A 17,136-nucleotide genomic window follows, 5' to 3' on the forward strand; every position below is an offset into this window, starting at 1 on the left:
TCCGGCCAACTCAGTTAACATACAGTTTTGTGTGTTATATCTTCACAAAAGAGAGGTGAATTCCCTCTTTTGCCATATCTTGCAAACAACATGGTGACGATTCAACAAAGTTGAATGACCGCTTGCACAATATAACTTCTGCCCACGCCCACCAAATCTGTATTCTCACATCATTCCACTGTGTGTATGTTTTGATGCTTTCTTAGTCTTAAGTATATTTTATACCACAGTACAACAGTTTGTAACATTCTGAATGCTGAAGGCCTGGGGGCAGGGCAAGGATAATTTGGATAACGAACACGAATGGAACGAGCTCATTTTGTAAAGGGACAAACATGAACTAGAATAGGTTCCTTTTTCAACATGTTGAACTGGAACTGGTTCCTTTTTAAAATGCCCTTTCCAAGTTCTGCAACATATGCTACATAGAGCTGTCCCTCTCCCCCATGCCATGTACTTTTTCCCTGGAGCCTTTGGCATGCACTATTAGGCAAGACTAAGGAATCAGGGAAAGAATGTGAGTGAAGGGGAAAATCTGACTGCACAAGCTGCCTTCTGTTTGCACAACCATTTGATACAACTGATTGAAATATTAATGATAGGCTGCTTAAATGAAAGACTGTTATAGCCAAGTTCAAGCCATGCTGCAAAGGAAGATACCAGCTGATCCATGTGGTACTTAAAGTAAGGTTACCAGATTTTTTTCAATGAATCCAGGTACACTTTTCAACTTCAATGGATTTTGTATGGGGACTGATTTGTAAATCCGGGGACTGTTCCTGGGAAATGGGGATGTCTGGTAACCTTAAAGTCAACACTGATCCGCTGATTGTCACTGCCTCCAAGCCCCACTTTCAGCAGGGATCAGTTACACTCTGGAGTTCTGGAAAGCTGATCACCGCTGATCAGCTCTGATTATAATCCCTTTCTTTTGTCAGGGTTCAACTTGTCAACTTGGAGCTCCCAAGTGGAACCAATCCCATCTGGTTGTGCATATTTCAAGAGTGCAGAACACAAGCCCCACTTGCTAAAGAACAAACCTGACATCCTATATTGTTCCTGTGCCATGCTCTTTTGCTACTGTTAGAACTGCACAAACCATACTAGAAACAACTGAATTCTGGATCTTTGTGGTACTGTATCCTAATTTCTATGAGGTATTTCCACATATTACAATTAATTGATTTATAGTGCTATCTATACATATACAGTGGTGCCTCGCAAGACGAATTTAATTAGTTCTGTGAGTCAATTCATTTTGCGAAAAATTCATCTTGCGAATCCCATAGGAATGCATTGAAATATTTATTTATTTATTTATTTGCCTATAGGAACGCATTAATTGAATTTCAATGCATTCCTATGGGAAACCGCGATTCGCTAGACGAATTTTTCACAAAACGAATTCATCTTGCGAGGCAACCTCCGATTGCAAAACCCATTCGTCTAGCAAAAAAATTGTCTGGCAGGGTATTCGTCTAGCGAGGTACTACTGCATACTACTACTACTACTGCTAATAATTATAATATAAAATTTTATTTATATTCCACCCATTTGGCTGGGTTTCCCCAGCCACTCTGGGCAGCTTACAACATATAAAACAAAACAAAACATCAAACACTAAAAAAAAAAAACCTATACAAGCAACAAACAAACCAATAAATCAATAAAACCAAAACAACAATAATAACAACAATAACAAAAATCAGTTTACAGTTATACCCAAATTAAAGTAACCACCAACCCCAACTAAACCAACACCAACCCGACAAAAATGAAATAGAGGAACTAAAATTAGAACCGTTTAAAGCATTTTAGCCAGTTGCCCCAACCCAAGAGTTATTCCAGCAATGTCCCTGTGGCCTCCCAGGAACCTTTTAGCTGTTCAGGGTGAATGTGGGCCTCGCCCCCAGGCCAAGTGGAAATGGGCTTTGCAGCAGGAAGTGAGTGCAGAAATGCTACTTTATTATATTTATAATGGCACAGAAAAATGGGCCGTCAGGATATAGGCTCAAGGTGCCACTCACTGTGATGGGATCAGAAATATATAAAAAAGCAAGAAGATAATTTATACTTTGAACATTCACTGCTTCGTAATAGTATAAAGAAATGATTTCTGTATCTAAGCTAAATTTAGAAATTGTAGATTAACTTGTTTTATTTTAGTCACTATTTCACCTACAGATGGTAATGGTTTTGACACAATTAAGTTTTCTAGTTCTTCCTCCAAGAAAAATACAAAGCTCTTTTCCCCCCACTTTGTCACAGCTGGTTACCAATCAATCTCAATTCACGGTACAGTGATGATAGCACATGTTGTCCAGGGGCCAAATCTGATTGGGTTGCATTTTTCAGCAGTGCTTCATATCTGGGGGGGAAATGTGTCTCAATGGCAGGGACTGTCAGCACACTATTGTACAACTGTCGTTAATCAAACCAGCAACAAAGACTGCATTCATATGAGCCAGAGACTGCCAAATTTCAAAATCAAAATCACCCTATTTCTTTAAGAATTTCCTAACCAGTAATGTTTTTTCATCTGTTCTCATGTATGCTTTCCCCTCTGCTTAATGAAAAGCAGACTATCTGTAGCTATTACTTCAGAAAAGGAATAACTGTATATGGCATTAACAATTGCTTCTTACAACTACGCATTTTAAGATATTTTCAGCTTCTTTGCTGAAAGTGTAAGCCAATCTATAGAGGGGTAGAAATTCTGTAAGGACACAAGTAAAGGAAATGTGAGAGAGATGATAAGAATTCAGTTATTTCTGTTCTCGTGATCTAATTTGCTTTTCTAGAGCTCTTAATAGTTTCTGTTTACACTGCTTTGTGCTCCTTGAAAGAAGAGTAGGATAAAAATACAACAACAATAATAGTGGTTAATATCAATTGTCCTCACTAGTGTTAATGTGGTCTTTACTAGTGTTAATGTAAGGAGGTGATCAGATACATCATACTTATTTGAAAAGTTTGTTGGTGAAACAAGAAGCAGCAATGGTTAGTAGGTACTTTTGAGCTTTCATTTGCTTGTGTGCTGAGCAAATTCTATACTAGCCCACCTCATGAAGTAACCACAGAATATGCCAAGATTTCTGTGCTAAGGTGTGGAGCTAGTTCCACCTCTGAATGAGTTCTCACATGCAGACAATGATCTCAAACTGGCAACCAATTGGCTGAGTCTAAAGGGGCCACTTCATTACAACAAGGGCTATCATATGGTTCTCATATGACAAGTTGGTTACCGTATATGGTTCAGACTATAATCAGTGCCTATACTGAATGTACCATAAAGGTCGATTGGATTATGGTATTTTACCTAGAGAAGCTAAACTCAATATGTCTTTCATTTTCTTCCCCTACAAGTCACTTAAATACGTAAATGTAACCTTCCATTTCATATTATTCCTTTGCACAGCATATTCAGAGCCAATTATCTTCCAACCTCTTATTTTCTTGCTTCACCTGTCATAGATTATCAGTGAACCATGATGACTTGTGTGGGCAGTGTGAGTAGAACAGATGACTACGGGGCACTACATCAATTCTTTAGGAGAACAGATGGTTGCAATATCTCATGAGCCTTACTATACACTGGCTGCTCGTTAGATTGCATGCCTTGTTCAGGGTGGTCTAGAAACCCACTGATAATTTGCAGGCTAGAATGCAATGAGTTGGTGTTCCTTCTCAAAATAGCTGCTGATTTGACCACTCTAAGGGCACATTTACTCTATAATCTCCACACTGGTACTCAAGATTATCATTGTGGCTAGTTCTCTGTCCTGGCATGCTACATAAATAACTTGTACACCCATCAGTCTCTACACAATTGCATGATTGATAGGTGCGAACATGAAGTCTGCTGAGGTTTACAAGGCAGCTGGCTGGCATGCCAGAACCAGTACATCAGTGAGATGAAGTGGGAATGAGTCAGCTGCAGCCCAAAGCTGATTGTCAGAATTGTATCCAAGATTGTTTGCATTAAAGTTCAAGTCAGTTATACCCTTTTGACTGTCTAGGTATATGCTAGCCACTTTCTGTACTCTTGGGAGGGTGGGAATTGTTCTTCAGATAATAAATGGCCAAACTTTATCGTGATCTGCAGATTTAGATTTTTGGCTCTGTATTTTCAATTCCACTGTAGTCAGTCTTAACATTAAAGAAAACTGAAGGAAATTGTGAGGGACAGGGGATATCGCGAAGTCCCTCCCCTCCTGAGTTCAAGCCCATCCCCGAGCACAGGGGAAAGCAGAGAGAGTTCCGATTCCAATGGGGAAGCAGGAAGTCGTGTCCGAGGCTCAGGCAAGGTAGAGGAGCCAGGGTCCCAGGTGGGACAGGAAGGGGCGAATAAGGGGGGGAGACCCATCCCCCCAACTCCGGAATTACGCAGAAAGAGGAGGGGAAAGAGGATGGGTCTGCCAAAGCTTTTGTGTTGGAGAAAGACGCGCCAAAAGCCATTCGGAGGTTCTGGAACCGACTGACCACATCACTCCGTGTAAATAGCAATGACTTCAGCACTGTAAATACGTAGCACCAATAAAAGAATAAAATGCAGAGCTGCGTAGCGTCGTTACTCTGAAGTAGCCCACTCCGGCCACTGTGACAGCAACCTCCGAATCCTTTTTTGGGCTACTTTGGAGTTGCCGGGATGAGCGTGTCAGAGGCGGAGAGATGGCGGCAGATCGCGGAGCAAGCCCAGCAAGAACTGCAGCAGCTGTCGCTGCAGGCGCAGGGGGAATTGAAGGCAGCTAAAGAAGAGACTAAGAAGGTCCAGGACGACCGGCTACAACTTGCGGAACAGGTGAGAGCGCTACAGGAAAGAGAGCAGGAATTAAGGGCGGTGGCGGTAGACCTCCCAAAACAAGCTGGATGCAGAGAAAAACAAGGCGGGAGGGGCACCCCAAGTCCAAGTGCTGCCAGGAAGGAGAGCCGGGACCCTAGTAAGCAAGTTCAATGGAGACCCGAGGGAATATCAGGGCTTTGAGACTGAGATTGTGTATGCTCTTGAGCTGCACCACGATGAGTTCCCTGATGATGAGCACAGGGTAGCGTTTATTGTGGAGCACCTTACCGGGGCAGCCAGGGAGTGGCTAAGACCGTTAATCGCAACAAAGAATCCTTGCATGAAGAATGTCAAACTATTTCTAGAAGGTTTGAAAACGATGTATTCGTCCGATAGTCATATGGACCAGACTAAGGAGGAACTTCATAATTTACGCCAAGGAAATATGACAGTTCGCGCGTATTGGGCGAAATTCACCATGCTGGTGCACAGATTGGGGTGGGAACTGGAGTCACCCCCAATGCAAGCGGCGTTCTACTTGGGGTTCCATGAGGAGGTGAAGGATGAGCTCTCGAGAGGTCCAAAGCCCAGTAATATGGATCAGCTGAGCAAAGCGGCTCTGGCGGTGGGGGTGAGACAGGAATCCCGGTGGAGCGACAAGCAAGCAACGCGCGCAAAGCGGGCTTGGTTCCCACGGTCGCAGGAGAAGCCACTCCCCCAACAACCCTTTCAAGCCACGCCTGGGGCCAGCCAGGACCAGGAACCCATGCAGATTGATAGCGCGCGCGGGCTTTTCAAACCCCAGCGGCGCCAAGACGCAAGGAGGGAAGGGGTGGGAATTGCTTTCTCTGCAACTCCCCCCAGCATCTCGTCAGAGACTGCCCACATCGCAGGGAGTGGCAAGGAAAGGCGGGAACAGTTGTGCCCTCCCCCACTGACGCAGCACCACAGCAGGGAAACGGGAAAGCCTGGCTGCAGGAGACAAGGGGCAGCAGCCAGGCACAGTCAGCACACAACAGCCCCAGCCCACCCACCCGCACAGAGAGGAGCAGAGCCAGCCCACCCCTCCCAGAGCAGGAGTGGTTCTAGAAGTGACGCTCACGCTCCCAAATGGCTATCCCCTGACGGTCCTCGCCCTAATTGACAGTGGTGCCTCAGCCAACTTCTTCTCGAGAAACTTTGCAGAAGAGCACCAGATCCAGCTTCTGCAGCTGGATTTTCCTCTGCACGTGGCGACCATTGACGGCAGAGAGCTGCTGGGAGGGGCCATCACTCATCAAACCCCCCCCATGAAAATGACGGTGGGAAGGCACTCAGAGACACTGGCATTCAACGTCACCACCATCTCAGACCCCCCCATCGTCTTGGGCATGAGCTGGCTGGCGCGCCACGACCCCTCCATCAGTTGGCACCAGAGATGCATCACTTTTGGATCGGACTTTTGCCTGGAACATTGCATGCAGCACCAACCAGGGGAGGGGCCTCCGATAGCCACGGTGGCCACCATGCACGTCAAAGGGGGTGAGGCGATACCCAAGCCGTACTGGGACCTGCAGGAGGTCTTCAGCGAAGCGGAGTCCGACCACCTACCCCCACACAGGCCTTTTGACTGCCAGATCAACCTGGTGCCAGGGGCAACTATACCCCCAGCCAAGCTGTACGCCATGTCAGACCAGGAACTGGAGGATCTGCGCGCTTTCATCGACAAGAACCTCAAGCGGGGGTTCATCAGAGAAAGCAAGGCAGCAGGGGGCAGCCCAGTCTTCTGGGTGGACAAGAAAGACACGCAACAGCGCCGTCTTGTGGTGGATTTTAGACGGCTGAATTCAGTGACAGAGCCAGTGGCTTTCCCCATGCCCAGAGTGGACGATCTGTTGACAGCAGCGCGCAGGGGCAAGATCTTCACCAAGCTAGACCTGAGGGGGGCGTACAACTTAATCAGGATCCGGGAAGGCGATGAATGGAAAACCACGATGTTCACGCCTCTGGGCTCTTTTGAATATCTGGTGATGCCCTTCGGGTTGCAAGGGGGCTCAGCATGCTTCCAGGCCTTCATGCACCACGTCCTGGGGTCCCTCCTCTTCAGGAAATGCTTGGTCTTCCTGGATGACATCCTTATCTATTCCGATGACCCAGTGCAGCATGTGAAAGATGTCAGGGAGGTGTTGCAGCGCCTGAAGGAGAACCACCTGTATGTGAAGCTGGAGAAGTGCAAGTTTCACACCAAGGAGGTGGACTTCCTGGGCTACAAGCTGTCAGACAAGGGGCTGGCGATGGACAAGGACAAGGTGCAGGCCATCCTGGACTGGCACAGCCCCAGGACGCGCAAAGATGCCCAACGCCTACTAGGCTTCGCCAACTTCTACAGGAAGTTCATCAAGAACTTCTCTCGCGTTACGGCTCCCATCACTGACTGCCTGAGAGGCAAGCAGAAGTTCAGGTGGACACCAGAGGCGCAAGCAGCGTTCGAAAGCCTCAAGAGGGTGTTCGCCTCAGACCAGAACCTGTTCCACGTGGTTCAGGACGCGCCCCTACGCGTGGAGACAGATGCTTCTGATAAAGCTGTGGGCGCCATTTTGTTGCAACTGGACGCCAACAGAGAGTGGAGACCCTGTGCCTTCTTCTCCAGGAAGTTGACCCAGCCAGAGCGAAACTACACGGTGTTTGATCGGGAACTTCTTGCGATCCACGCTGCGTTCCAGCACTGGAGACACTTCCTGGTGGGCGCCAAGCACCCCATCCAGGTGTGCACAGACCACAAGAACCTGGAGTTCTGGAGAACTGCCAGGGTGCTCAACCAGCGGCAGATACGGTGGGCAGAGTTCTTCTCGAACTTCAACTTCTCCATACACTACATCCCGGGAGAGCAGAATGTCAGGGCGGATGCCCTCTCCCACAAGCCAGAGTACATGGAGGAGGAGGCGCCACCGGCACCCAGACACATTTTTCCCCCGTCAGCATGGTCCTGCGGAGCAGCAGTGGTGAGCGAGGCGGAACTCACAGCACTGACGGCAGCGGATGAATTTGCCAACCACATCTTCAGAGAACTGAGAGGGGGGGAGCAGGCAAAAGACTTTGCAGAACGCAGGGGGCTGCTTTTCTACAAGGGTGCACTGTACCTGCCCACCACCCAGCTTAGACGTACGGTCCTCAAGCAGATGCACGACAACCCAACGGCGGGTCATTTTGGGAGGGACAAAACCGCTCACCTAGTCATGAGACACTTCTGGTGGCCAGGGGTGCGGGAAGATGTTAGAGACTATGTACGGGGCTGTGACACCTGCCAGCGGGCAAAGGTGGTCAGAGCAGCGCCACCGGGATTGCTGGAGCCCTTAGCCACGCCACACAGGCCGTGGGAAGTGGTGTCTATGGACTTCATCACAGATCTGCCTTCTTCCAGGGGCAAGACCGCAGTGTTGGTGGTGGTGGACCTCATGTCCAAAATGTGCCACTTTATACCGTGTGCCAGGGCGGTCTCTGCAGAGGAGACAGCCAAACTGTTTGTGGATCACGTATTCAGACTGCATGGATTACCTTTAAGGGTTATTTCGGATCGTGGCCGCCAATTTGTTTCCAGGTTCTGGCGGCGGCTAATGAACCTCCTGCAGGTGGAGGTCAGCTTGTCGACGGCTAGACACCCGCAGACCAATGGACAGGCAGAGAGGGTCAACGCCATTCTGCAGCAGTACCTGAGATGCTACGTCAGCCAGCGGCAAACGGACTGGGTGGATCGCCTGCCACTGGCAGAATTTGCCTACAACAATGCGGTGCACGTCTCCACAGGGGTGTCACCCTTTAAGGCCAACTACGGGCGCGACCTCAGATCTTTCCCAGAGAGGGAGGGGGAGGAGGAGGAGGAGGGCCCACAGGCTGAGGATTGGGCAGAGGAACTGGAGACGGTGCACCAGCAGCTTAGAGAACACTTGGAGAGAGCCAAGGAAGCGTACAAGAAGGGGGCAGATCGCCACAGGCGACCGGGGGAGGTCATTAGGGTGGGGGACAAAGTTTGGTTGTCCTCGGAGGGCCTTCCCATCAGAGGGAGGTGCAAAAAGCTGGCGCCCAGAAGGTTGGGCCCCTTCACGGTCACGCAACAGGTCAACCCGGTGGCATACAGGCTGGCACTGCCGGAGGACATGAGGGTGCACCCAGTGTTTCATAGATCGCTGCTGTCGCCGTACAGGGAAAGCAGCAGGCTCCGAGGCAGCGAACAAACCCCTGAGGGAGGGGGGGGGAGAGAAGGCAGGGAGCAACTCAATGAGGCCACGGCCATCCTGGACTCAAGGAGGGGGGTGGGGGGCCTGGAGTACCTCATGGCATGGGAGGATGCTCCACCGTCCCAGAATGAATGGGTCCCAGCCACTCAGATACAGGAGGAATTCCTGGTAGAAGAATTTCACGCCCTCTTTCCCCATAGACCCAAGCCCTGGCACATGGAAAGGGAGGGGGAGGGGGAGGAAGCACGGGAGAGCAGTTCACCATGGCGCTGGGAAGCGGAGTTTGAGGAACCAGAGGATGAGGTATGGGTGTCACCGAGATCCACCCAGTCAGAGGAAGGAGCAGATTGGCAGAACATTTTTACCCCTACCAGCTCTGACGCCACGGACTTTTTGGGATTCCCGTCCTCCCAGGCGGAAGGGGGGGGCTCGCAGGACTGGGGGGAGGTGTTCACACCAACGGGCTCGGAAAGCACTGAGTTCTTAGGCTTCCAGTCGTCACCGACACCTGGGGGGGACCTGGGGAGGGGTGAAGGAGAGCTTGGGGGGGTGGATGTGAGGGACAGGGGATATCGCGAAGTCCCTCCCCTCCTGAGTTCAAGCCCATCCCCGAGCACAGGGGAAAGCAGAGAGAGTTCCGATTCCAATGGGGAAGCAGGAAGTCGTGTCCGAGGCTCAGGCAAGGTAGAGGAGCCAGGGTCCCAGGTGGGACAGGAAGGGGCGAATAAGGGGGGGAGACCCATCCCCCCAACTCCGGAATTACGCAGAAAGAGGAGGGGAAAGAGGATGGGTCTGCCAAAGCTTTTGTGTTGGAGAAAGACGCGCCAAAAGCCATTCGGAGGTTCTGGAACCGACTGACCACATCACTCCGTGTAAATAGCAATGACTTCAGCACTGTAAATACGTAGCACCAATAAAAGAATAAAATGCAGAGCTGCGTAGCGTCGTTACTCTGAAGTAGCCCACTCCGGCCACTGTGACAGAAATAATTTAGGTCCTGACTTTCACTGCTTGGTCTCTATGAAAAAAAAGTAATATTAATTATAACCTCTGACAATAGCAACAGTTTCTGAAATCTGATACTTCCATTTGCTGCTCATGTGCTTAGTCTAATGAACATAGTAAGGTTTTTCTTGTTGATGAGTGCCAATCAGAATGGCAAATTACTTAATTCATGGCAGCTTCTTGTATTGTTTCTAGCTCTTGGTGCCTGCCAGTGAGAAGTTTCATCACTAACCATTAAAAACACTATTTAACTTTAAACTTACCTGAAACTATACCTACCCGCAGAACAAAAAATAAAGTTCCAGGGAAGGAGGACAGGTTTCCTTGTGGTTCTCTCACATCAGTGCAGAAGCAGAGAGGCACTTGTAGACCACTTTCTCTCAGAGAGGCACTGCTCATGTTGGCCACTTTCTCCCTCGTAGATTCCCCAAAGTAGCAAAGTCAGAGGAAACCATGAATGTACAAACAGAAGATTAGAGAGAGTTAAGAATTCTCCCTTCTAATCTGCCAATTCTCTCGTCTTGTGTCCCCAGCCCCCATTATCTTGAAAAGTACAGAGTCCTTGTTATAAGCAGAGAAAAGGGACTGAAGAACAAAAAGAACAGTCTGATGGAGACAAAGGCCAATAATGGCCATGCTCTGTCTCTACAGCTGGAGGCAGTAATGCTTCTGAATACCAGTTGCTGGAACCACAGGAAGGGAGAGGGCTCTTGTGCTCGATTCCTGCCTAAGAGTTTTTCCCCACAGGCATCTGGTTGGCCACTGTGAGAACAGGATGCTGGACTAGGGGACTATTAGCCTGACCTAGCAGCCTTCTCTTGTGTTTTTATAGAGGATATTCCCAACCCTAGCTAGAGATGCCTGGCATTGAACCTGGGACCTTCTGCATGCAAAGCAGATTCTTTACCACTGACTATGACTTTCCCTACATATTTTTTTATTTACTGTGTTAGCTTAAATCAGTATGTTCCCCACACCAGAAAATAAACTGTCAACTTTGTTAGCCGTTTACTATGGAGATGAAACATTTTAAAGGCCAGAAGTAAAACATGCAGTAATGTACTTAGATTCAGGGTAAACCTGGAATGTCATATATTGATAACTGATGCGTGTTAGCTCTATTTTATCATAGTGCTCCAGATCAAGGGCAGAGTGACTGATATTATTAATAAAGCCTTGATACCACATGAACATAGCAATACTAATTTTATGGCTGTAAAGTTTTTAAGTAATGCATGGTGCAATAAAAGTGTCATGAAGATTAATGTTCAGTGGAATTATCTAATTCCACATAATAAATTATGTTCCAGAGATATATCCAAGATAGAATAAGGATGGTATATTCCAGGTAAGACATTAAGCCGAGCAGTGATTTTCATCTTCTCTGTTTCAAAAGCAGATACGACATCAAAGATGACTACACCTTGCGAATTAAAAAGGCGATGAGCACAGATGAGGGGACCTATACATGCATAGCAGAGAACAGAGTTGGAAAAGTTGAAGCATCTGCTACACTAACTGTTCGAGGTAAGTGTTGGGTTATGTGAATGGGACTGCAATATAGTGTGGTTCTGTTTTCTAAAATGGTGCAAATACAATGATTTTGAGTCAAAATAATTACGGCTAGATTTTAAATATATATACTGGTACTTAAAAACAGTTTTTTCTTGTATATAATTTTGTAAGAGTTTATTTATTTTAAAAATATCCTTTCTACTGTCATTAGTCATTAATTGATTAAATATTGATGTTAGAATAGTCATTGGGATGCTAAGGAGGTGCATTATTGAGTAAAACCAATAGCCCTCTAGCCCAGTACCCCAGTACTCTGCTTAATTAACAGCAGCTCTCCAGAATCTTGAGCAGGGTGTTTCTCTGTACAATATAGATATATTTTAAGTCATCATGCAAAAGGTTGAATATGGAACATTGAATGTACAAATTGTGTGCTCTACCAGAAAGCTAAAGCTCCTAAGTGTCTGCCTAAGTTAATTCCCATGGATCTTATAGGTCTGTTCCAAGTGTGACATAAGTTGAGATCCAGCTCTTTGGGTTTATACTCTGTTGCTGGTTGTACGACAGCACCCATAGTGTAACAAGGACTGGGGGGGGGGGCACGTTTAATCTCACTGTAAACAAGTGGTACAGTGACAATAAAAGTATTTCTATTTCTATTATTCTACACAGTTCACAATGTAAGGGTACAAATAACAGTTTTTTTTAAAATAATTATCCTTTCTAGTTAACTTGCATGTAGAAAGTGGTGTTTCCTACCTTGCACACATCATGAAAAGCAGGGGGGAAAGTCTTAAAGTGGTAAGCACAAAAACACACATACCTCCCAGTATTCATAGTTCATTGTTGGCTTAGGAGTTGTATTAGGAAGAAGTTACATAGTGAACAGTTGCTCAAACCATACATTGCACTTTATTCTAACCTTATAAGCCATGGAAATCTTTTCATACAAAAATCTAATTCTATGCCATAATAGAAAATATAAGATGAAGAAAGGGAGAAAATGATTTAGCTTAAGGGGAGAAGTGTGTGTGTGTGCATGCGCATGCACATTCAGGAGATGCCATGATGCTGCAGACTTTAAAGGTGCCCTGTAATTGCAAAGAGCAATGCGCTGTGCTTTGAAGCTCTGCTTCAAAACACCACATCACCTGATGTCATTGTGACAACATGTGATTGATGGGTGAGTGGCCCTTCCCACCTTTCAGATTTGGCCCATGGAATGGTAGGAGCGATCCAGTTCCACACCACTGATTTAGAAAAAGGGAGAATTGTGATATCAGGCTACAGAAAAATGGTAAATTTTCATGCTAGAGAGAAAGAAAAAGGGGGTGGTGGCAGAACTGAGATATATTGGGGGACACCAAATACATATCCTTTTGGAGGCCAAAGGGTGTCCCCATTGGGCAACAGACTGTAGATCAACAAATAACTTGCTCTCAAGTCTTGCTGTCTGTAAGTTCCACTTAGCGCAGAAGTTTGCCTGGTTCCGATTGCCTTGCTTTACATAGCCAGGTGTGAACTTCTTTTGGAGATGTACTTTAAATCCAGAGGATGAATCAAGTTGGGTTGAACTATTATTTCCTTCCAGCATATAAATATACCTGTAATATATATTATAATAAGTTGTGTGTATCTGTTTGTGTGCTTGTTAGATATACCCTTATCCATTGATGGATGGATATCACTCAGACACTATTTCACAATTTAGCAGCATGTGCTGAAGGTTCAGTAGAGCTGTGAAAGGTTAATAAAAACATTTTTAGTTTTATCAGTGCTCCTTCTCCTTCATACACATTAAATCAGATGATCAGAGTCTCTATGGATTGCTTTATTAGAACAGAGGTCAACTGACCTGAAACGCCAGCTTCCATTTCCATCATTTAATGCATAGGCACAGTTCAGTTTGATTTGATGAATCTGGAACAAAAAAGGGGAGAAAGTTAACCTAGTGGCTTTACAGGCAGTGAGGGAGAGAAGTTGTCCAGATTTGATAAAAGAGAGAGGTTTTGTGGTAATCCAGCTGCTAAAATATTACTGTTAATACTCACTTTAGATAATAAGTTTTTGTTTTAAGCTGCAGAATATGTTCATGTACATACTATGTTTGCTGAGTGGATTGCCATTTTGTAATTTGAGAAAAGCAGGCAATAGATTTTAATTCCGGAGAAAATAGCATCATACCCATTCCTTCCTTTTTTTGTGGAAATAAGAAAACTAGTCACTACACTAGTCAGCTACACACTTCATATTTCCTCATAATATCAGCCACAGCACACGTTGGAGAGACCAACAATTTTTTTAGGCTGAAGCTTAGCATAGTTATATGAGTAGCGAGTTGAACAAAGGAGACAAGGAAGAATCTGTTAAACTCACTGGAGCCTGAACTTTAGCAAATTAAGGTGAAAAAAAGAAAATATATAATTTAATTGATTTTCCTACATGAAAGAAGATATCTCATTATCTTTCTCACCCCACCCCGTCCTTTCTAATTTAACTAACCATAGGCATAGTGTTTATTCAGTACAATGGAACACACTGCATTGCAAGTATATGTTGAACATCAGAGATATAAAAGAACAATTAAAAAGCCAAGAAATATGATGTTTGAAGTCAGGAGACTGGAAATGTTGGATATAAAGCTGCATTGTCAAACTCCCATTGTTTTTATGGCTCTAACAAAAATAATATTCCTTGTGTATATAATATAATGATTTGAACTTTCAGTCTCTAGGACACTTTTTAAAAGGGGGACTATAGTGATGTGCCTTCTTCCACTAACCTGAAACCTCGTATTATGCTTATTTACTTTCAGAATAAATTCTGGTATATGCAGTTGAACATATTCCTAAGTAGATGAGCATAGAATTGCTGTTTCGTATTGATTGGCTTCAATGGGACCAGGCATTTTACTAATGTAGCATTTCTGCCCCTGTCAGCTACGCTTCATTGCCAGCTCACCCAATAATGCTGTTCCAATAATGCATGAGTATGAAATATTTTTCATGAGCTGCCTTACTAACTCTGCATTCATATACTGTCCGCCCCTCGCCATTTTACTCATGTTTTACCCCCGTCTTTACTAATGATTCTGTATCAATGTAAGATGAACAACTTATTCACAGAGCCAATGGATAGAGAAAAAAAGACATACAACTTCCCATAAACTTACGGAAGTCATCCACAAAACTTCTGACTCTGGTGGTGGAATTTCTTGTTGTATAAGGTGCTTCCAGCAGCTGTTCACTCTCTGACCTACTTGCTGCGCTCAGGATATCCTGTACCTACAAGGCAACTGGTACCGATAGCTGTGTTTGAGTTCACCAAGGGTGATAAATAAATACTTGCTTTTAGCCTGCTGTCCTCAAAACCTAGTATTTGTTCCGGTAGGCAGCAGAGGCTGAAGCAGGGAATACCGTTTTTGAAAGGACTGTGTTTTCTACATGCGGCTTTGGCATAAAGATTTCCATTTTGCTGACAAACATTAGCAGATAAAATGCAATCCTTGAAAGCCAAGCTAGGATTTTTTTTCTTTTAAAATCTAAATAGGGTATAGGAACCCTCAACTATTAATGAGAATAACATAGGAAAAACCAGCTGGATCAGTCCAATGACCCATCTTGTCCTAGAATCCTGTTATCACTGTGGCCAACCAGATGCCCATGGGAAAACTGTAGGAGCATTCTCCCCTCCTGTGGTTTCAGAAGCATACTATCTGCAACTGTGGAGGCAGAGCATAGCCATCATGCGTAGTAGCCATTGATAGCCTTATCCTCCATGAATTTGTCTAATTCTCTTTTTAAGCCATCCAGGTTAGTGTCCATCACTGCTTCACTGAATGAAGAAGTACTTTCTTTTATCTGCCCTGATTCATCTAATATTCAGAGAGAGAAATAAAAACTTTTCTTCATTCATATTCTCTTTGCCGTGCATAACTTTATAAACTCCCTTTTCCTCCTAGGGAAGTTTTGTTGACCTCTCTCAGCCTTTTTTTCAACTCTACAATACCTTTCTGAGATGAGGCAACCAGAACTGTATAGATGGTATTCCAAATCTGTTTGCACCATACATTTGTATGACAGCATTGTGATATTGGCAGTTTTATTTTCAGTTCCTTTCATAATGATCCCTAGGAAAGAATTTGTCTTTTCACAACTGCTGCACACTTCCTGGTGGTAGGAGATGTTCAGCAGTGGAACAGACTCCCAAAAGAGGTGATGGACTTTCCTTCCTTGGAGGTTTTTAAGCAGAGGTTGGATGGCCATCTGTCATGTGTGATCCTTTTAACTAATGTTAAGAGGTGGTACACTCTTCCCCCACCCCTCATAACTCCTAAGGTGACATTCTCTTTCGTGTTTGCCCCTTGGGGGTGGCCCAATGTGGTTGACCTATCAGTGGCAGCCTGCTGGGCCCCATTAGTTCTGAATGTATGGCTCTAGGGACCAGGGAGTCCACAAATCAGCCCACCAGCCCCCAGATGACACAATTCAGGCCAATTTGTCTCTGCTATCACCTCATTCCCAGTGCTCTCCTAGTCTTTCCTGCAGCTGGTGGAAATACCTCTAAGCAGAGTCAACTCGTATGTCTGCAGGGTGCAAGGAGTGGCAGATTTTCTAATTCCCCTCTCCTATCTCTCACAAGTAGCTGTAAATTTCTTCCTTGGGCATTTAGGGGAAAATATAGTGATAATATTAAGTTCCAAAAGGCACTCAGTAGAAGGCACTGACTATAGGATTGTTGCCTAAATCTAACAAAGTTAAATTGGGGGGGGGAGCAGTTAACTATATAACTACTAATTTGGTTAGTAACATTAGTCTGCTTCCTCTCTCCTATATTTAACCTACCAAAAATACCTAGTGTATCTCTGAACTCTTCTTTAAAATATGTTGAGTAAAAGCAGGTCTGACAGATCCCACCCACCCCCAACAACTCTAATGTAAAGACAGTATTCTGCTAGAATGAAATAATTTGAAGCAACTACTTTCAATCTTAGTATCATTCTGAAGCAGAAATAATTTGTTGATGATTCCCACATTTGAAAAAGAAACTAGAAGTTATCTAAGCAGCAATTTGGGACATCTGAGTTTAAATTCCTATGGCCATTGGGAGTAATGTTATATTTTCATCAGGTCTGTCAGAGATTGGAAAAGGGGTGTAGTATGATCCTTAGTGTCTATTACTGAATGAGGAAAAATGGTGCCTTGGGCTTTTCTCCAACTTGTACTGCAGTCCTGACCAGCCATGCTTAAAACTCAATTGGTATTTAAATCATACAGTGATGCTTCTCTTTTATTGGGTTGACATTTGCCAGTCTATGGTTTTGGATGATGTATTCATCAGGGTCTAAAAGTTTGGTCTAATGTAGAACTACTTTACTTCAATAAAGCATTAGCAATGGCATTTGATGATGGCATATGAACCTATCAAAAGTGTTGCTCAGATGATTGATTCTAGACAGCTTTCTTTACTTTACTTTTTAAAAATCAAATCCTATGCAGGAACAAAAAAGGTTCTGATAACTGCAAATTAAATAATAGCAAGGGGCATTTAACTCTGGCTAATATATGAGAATTTAGTGTTCAACTGAGTATCCACGGTTAAAGCATAACATTACATAC

At 45.0% G+C, this 17,136-nt stretch overlaps 1 protein-coding gene across 1 annotated transcript in view; it reads left to right on the forward strand.

The window, feature by feature from the left end:
• Positions 1 to 17,136, forward strand: part of ROBO2 (roundabout guidance receptor 2) — a 443,321-nt gene that overhangs the window by 286,172 nt on the left and 140,013 nt on the right. Inside the window, exon 6 of the mRNA XM_088667988.1 lies at positions 11,403 to 11,530. Coding sequence (XP_088524114.1) covers positions 11,403 to 11,530 — 128 coding nt within the window. The remainder of the gene's footprint in view (positions 1 to 11,402; positions 11,531 to 17,136) is intronic.

This window comes from Zootoca vivipara, chromosome 4 (assembly GCF_965207765.1).
Source record: "Zootoca vivipara chromosome 4, rZooViv2.hap1.1, whole genome shotgun sequence".
Taxonomy (NCBI): Eukaryota; Metazoa; Chordata; class Lepidosauria; order Squamata; family Lacertidae; genus Zootoca; species Zootoca vivipara.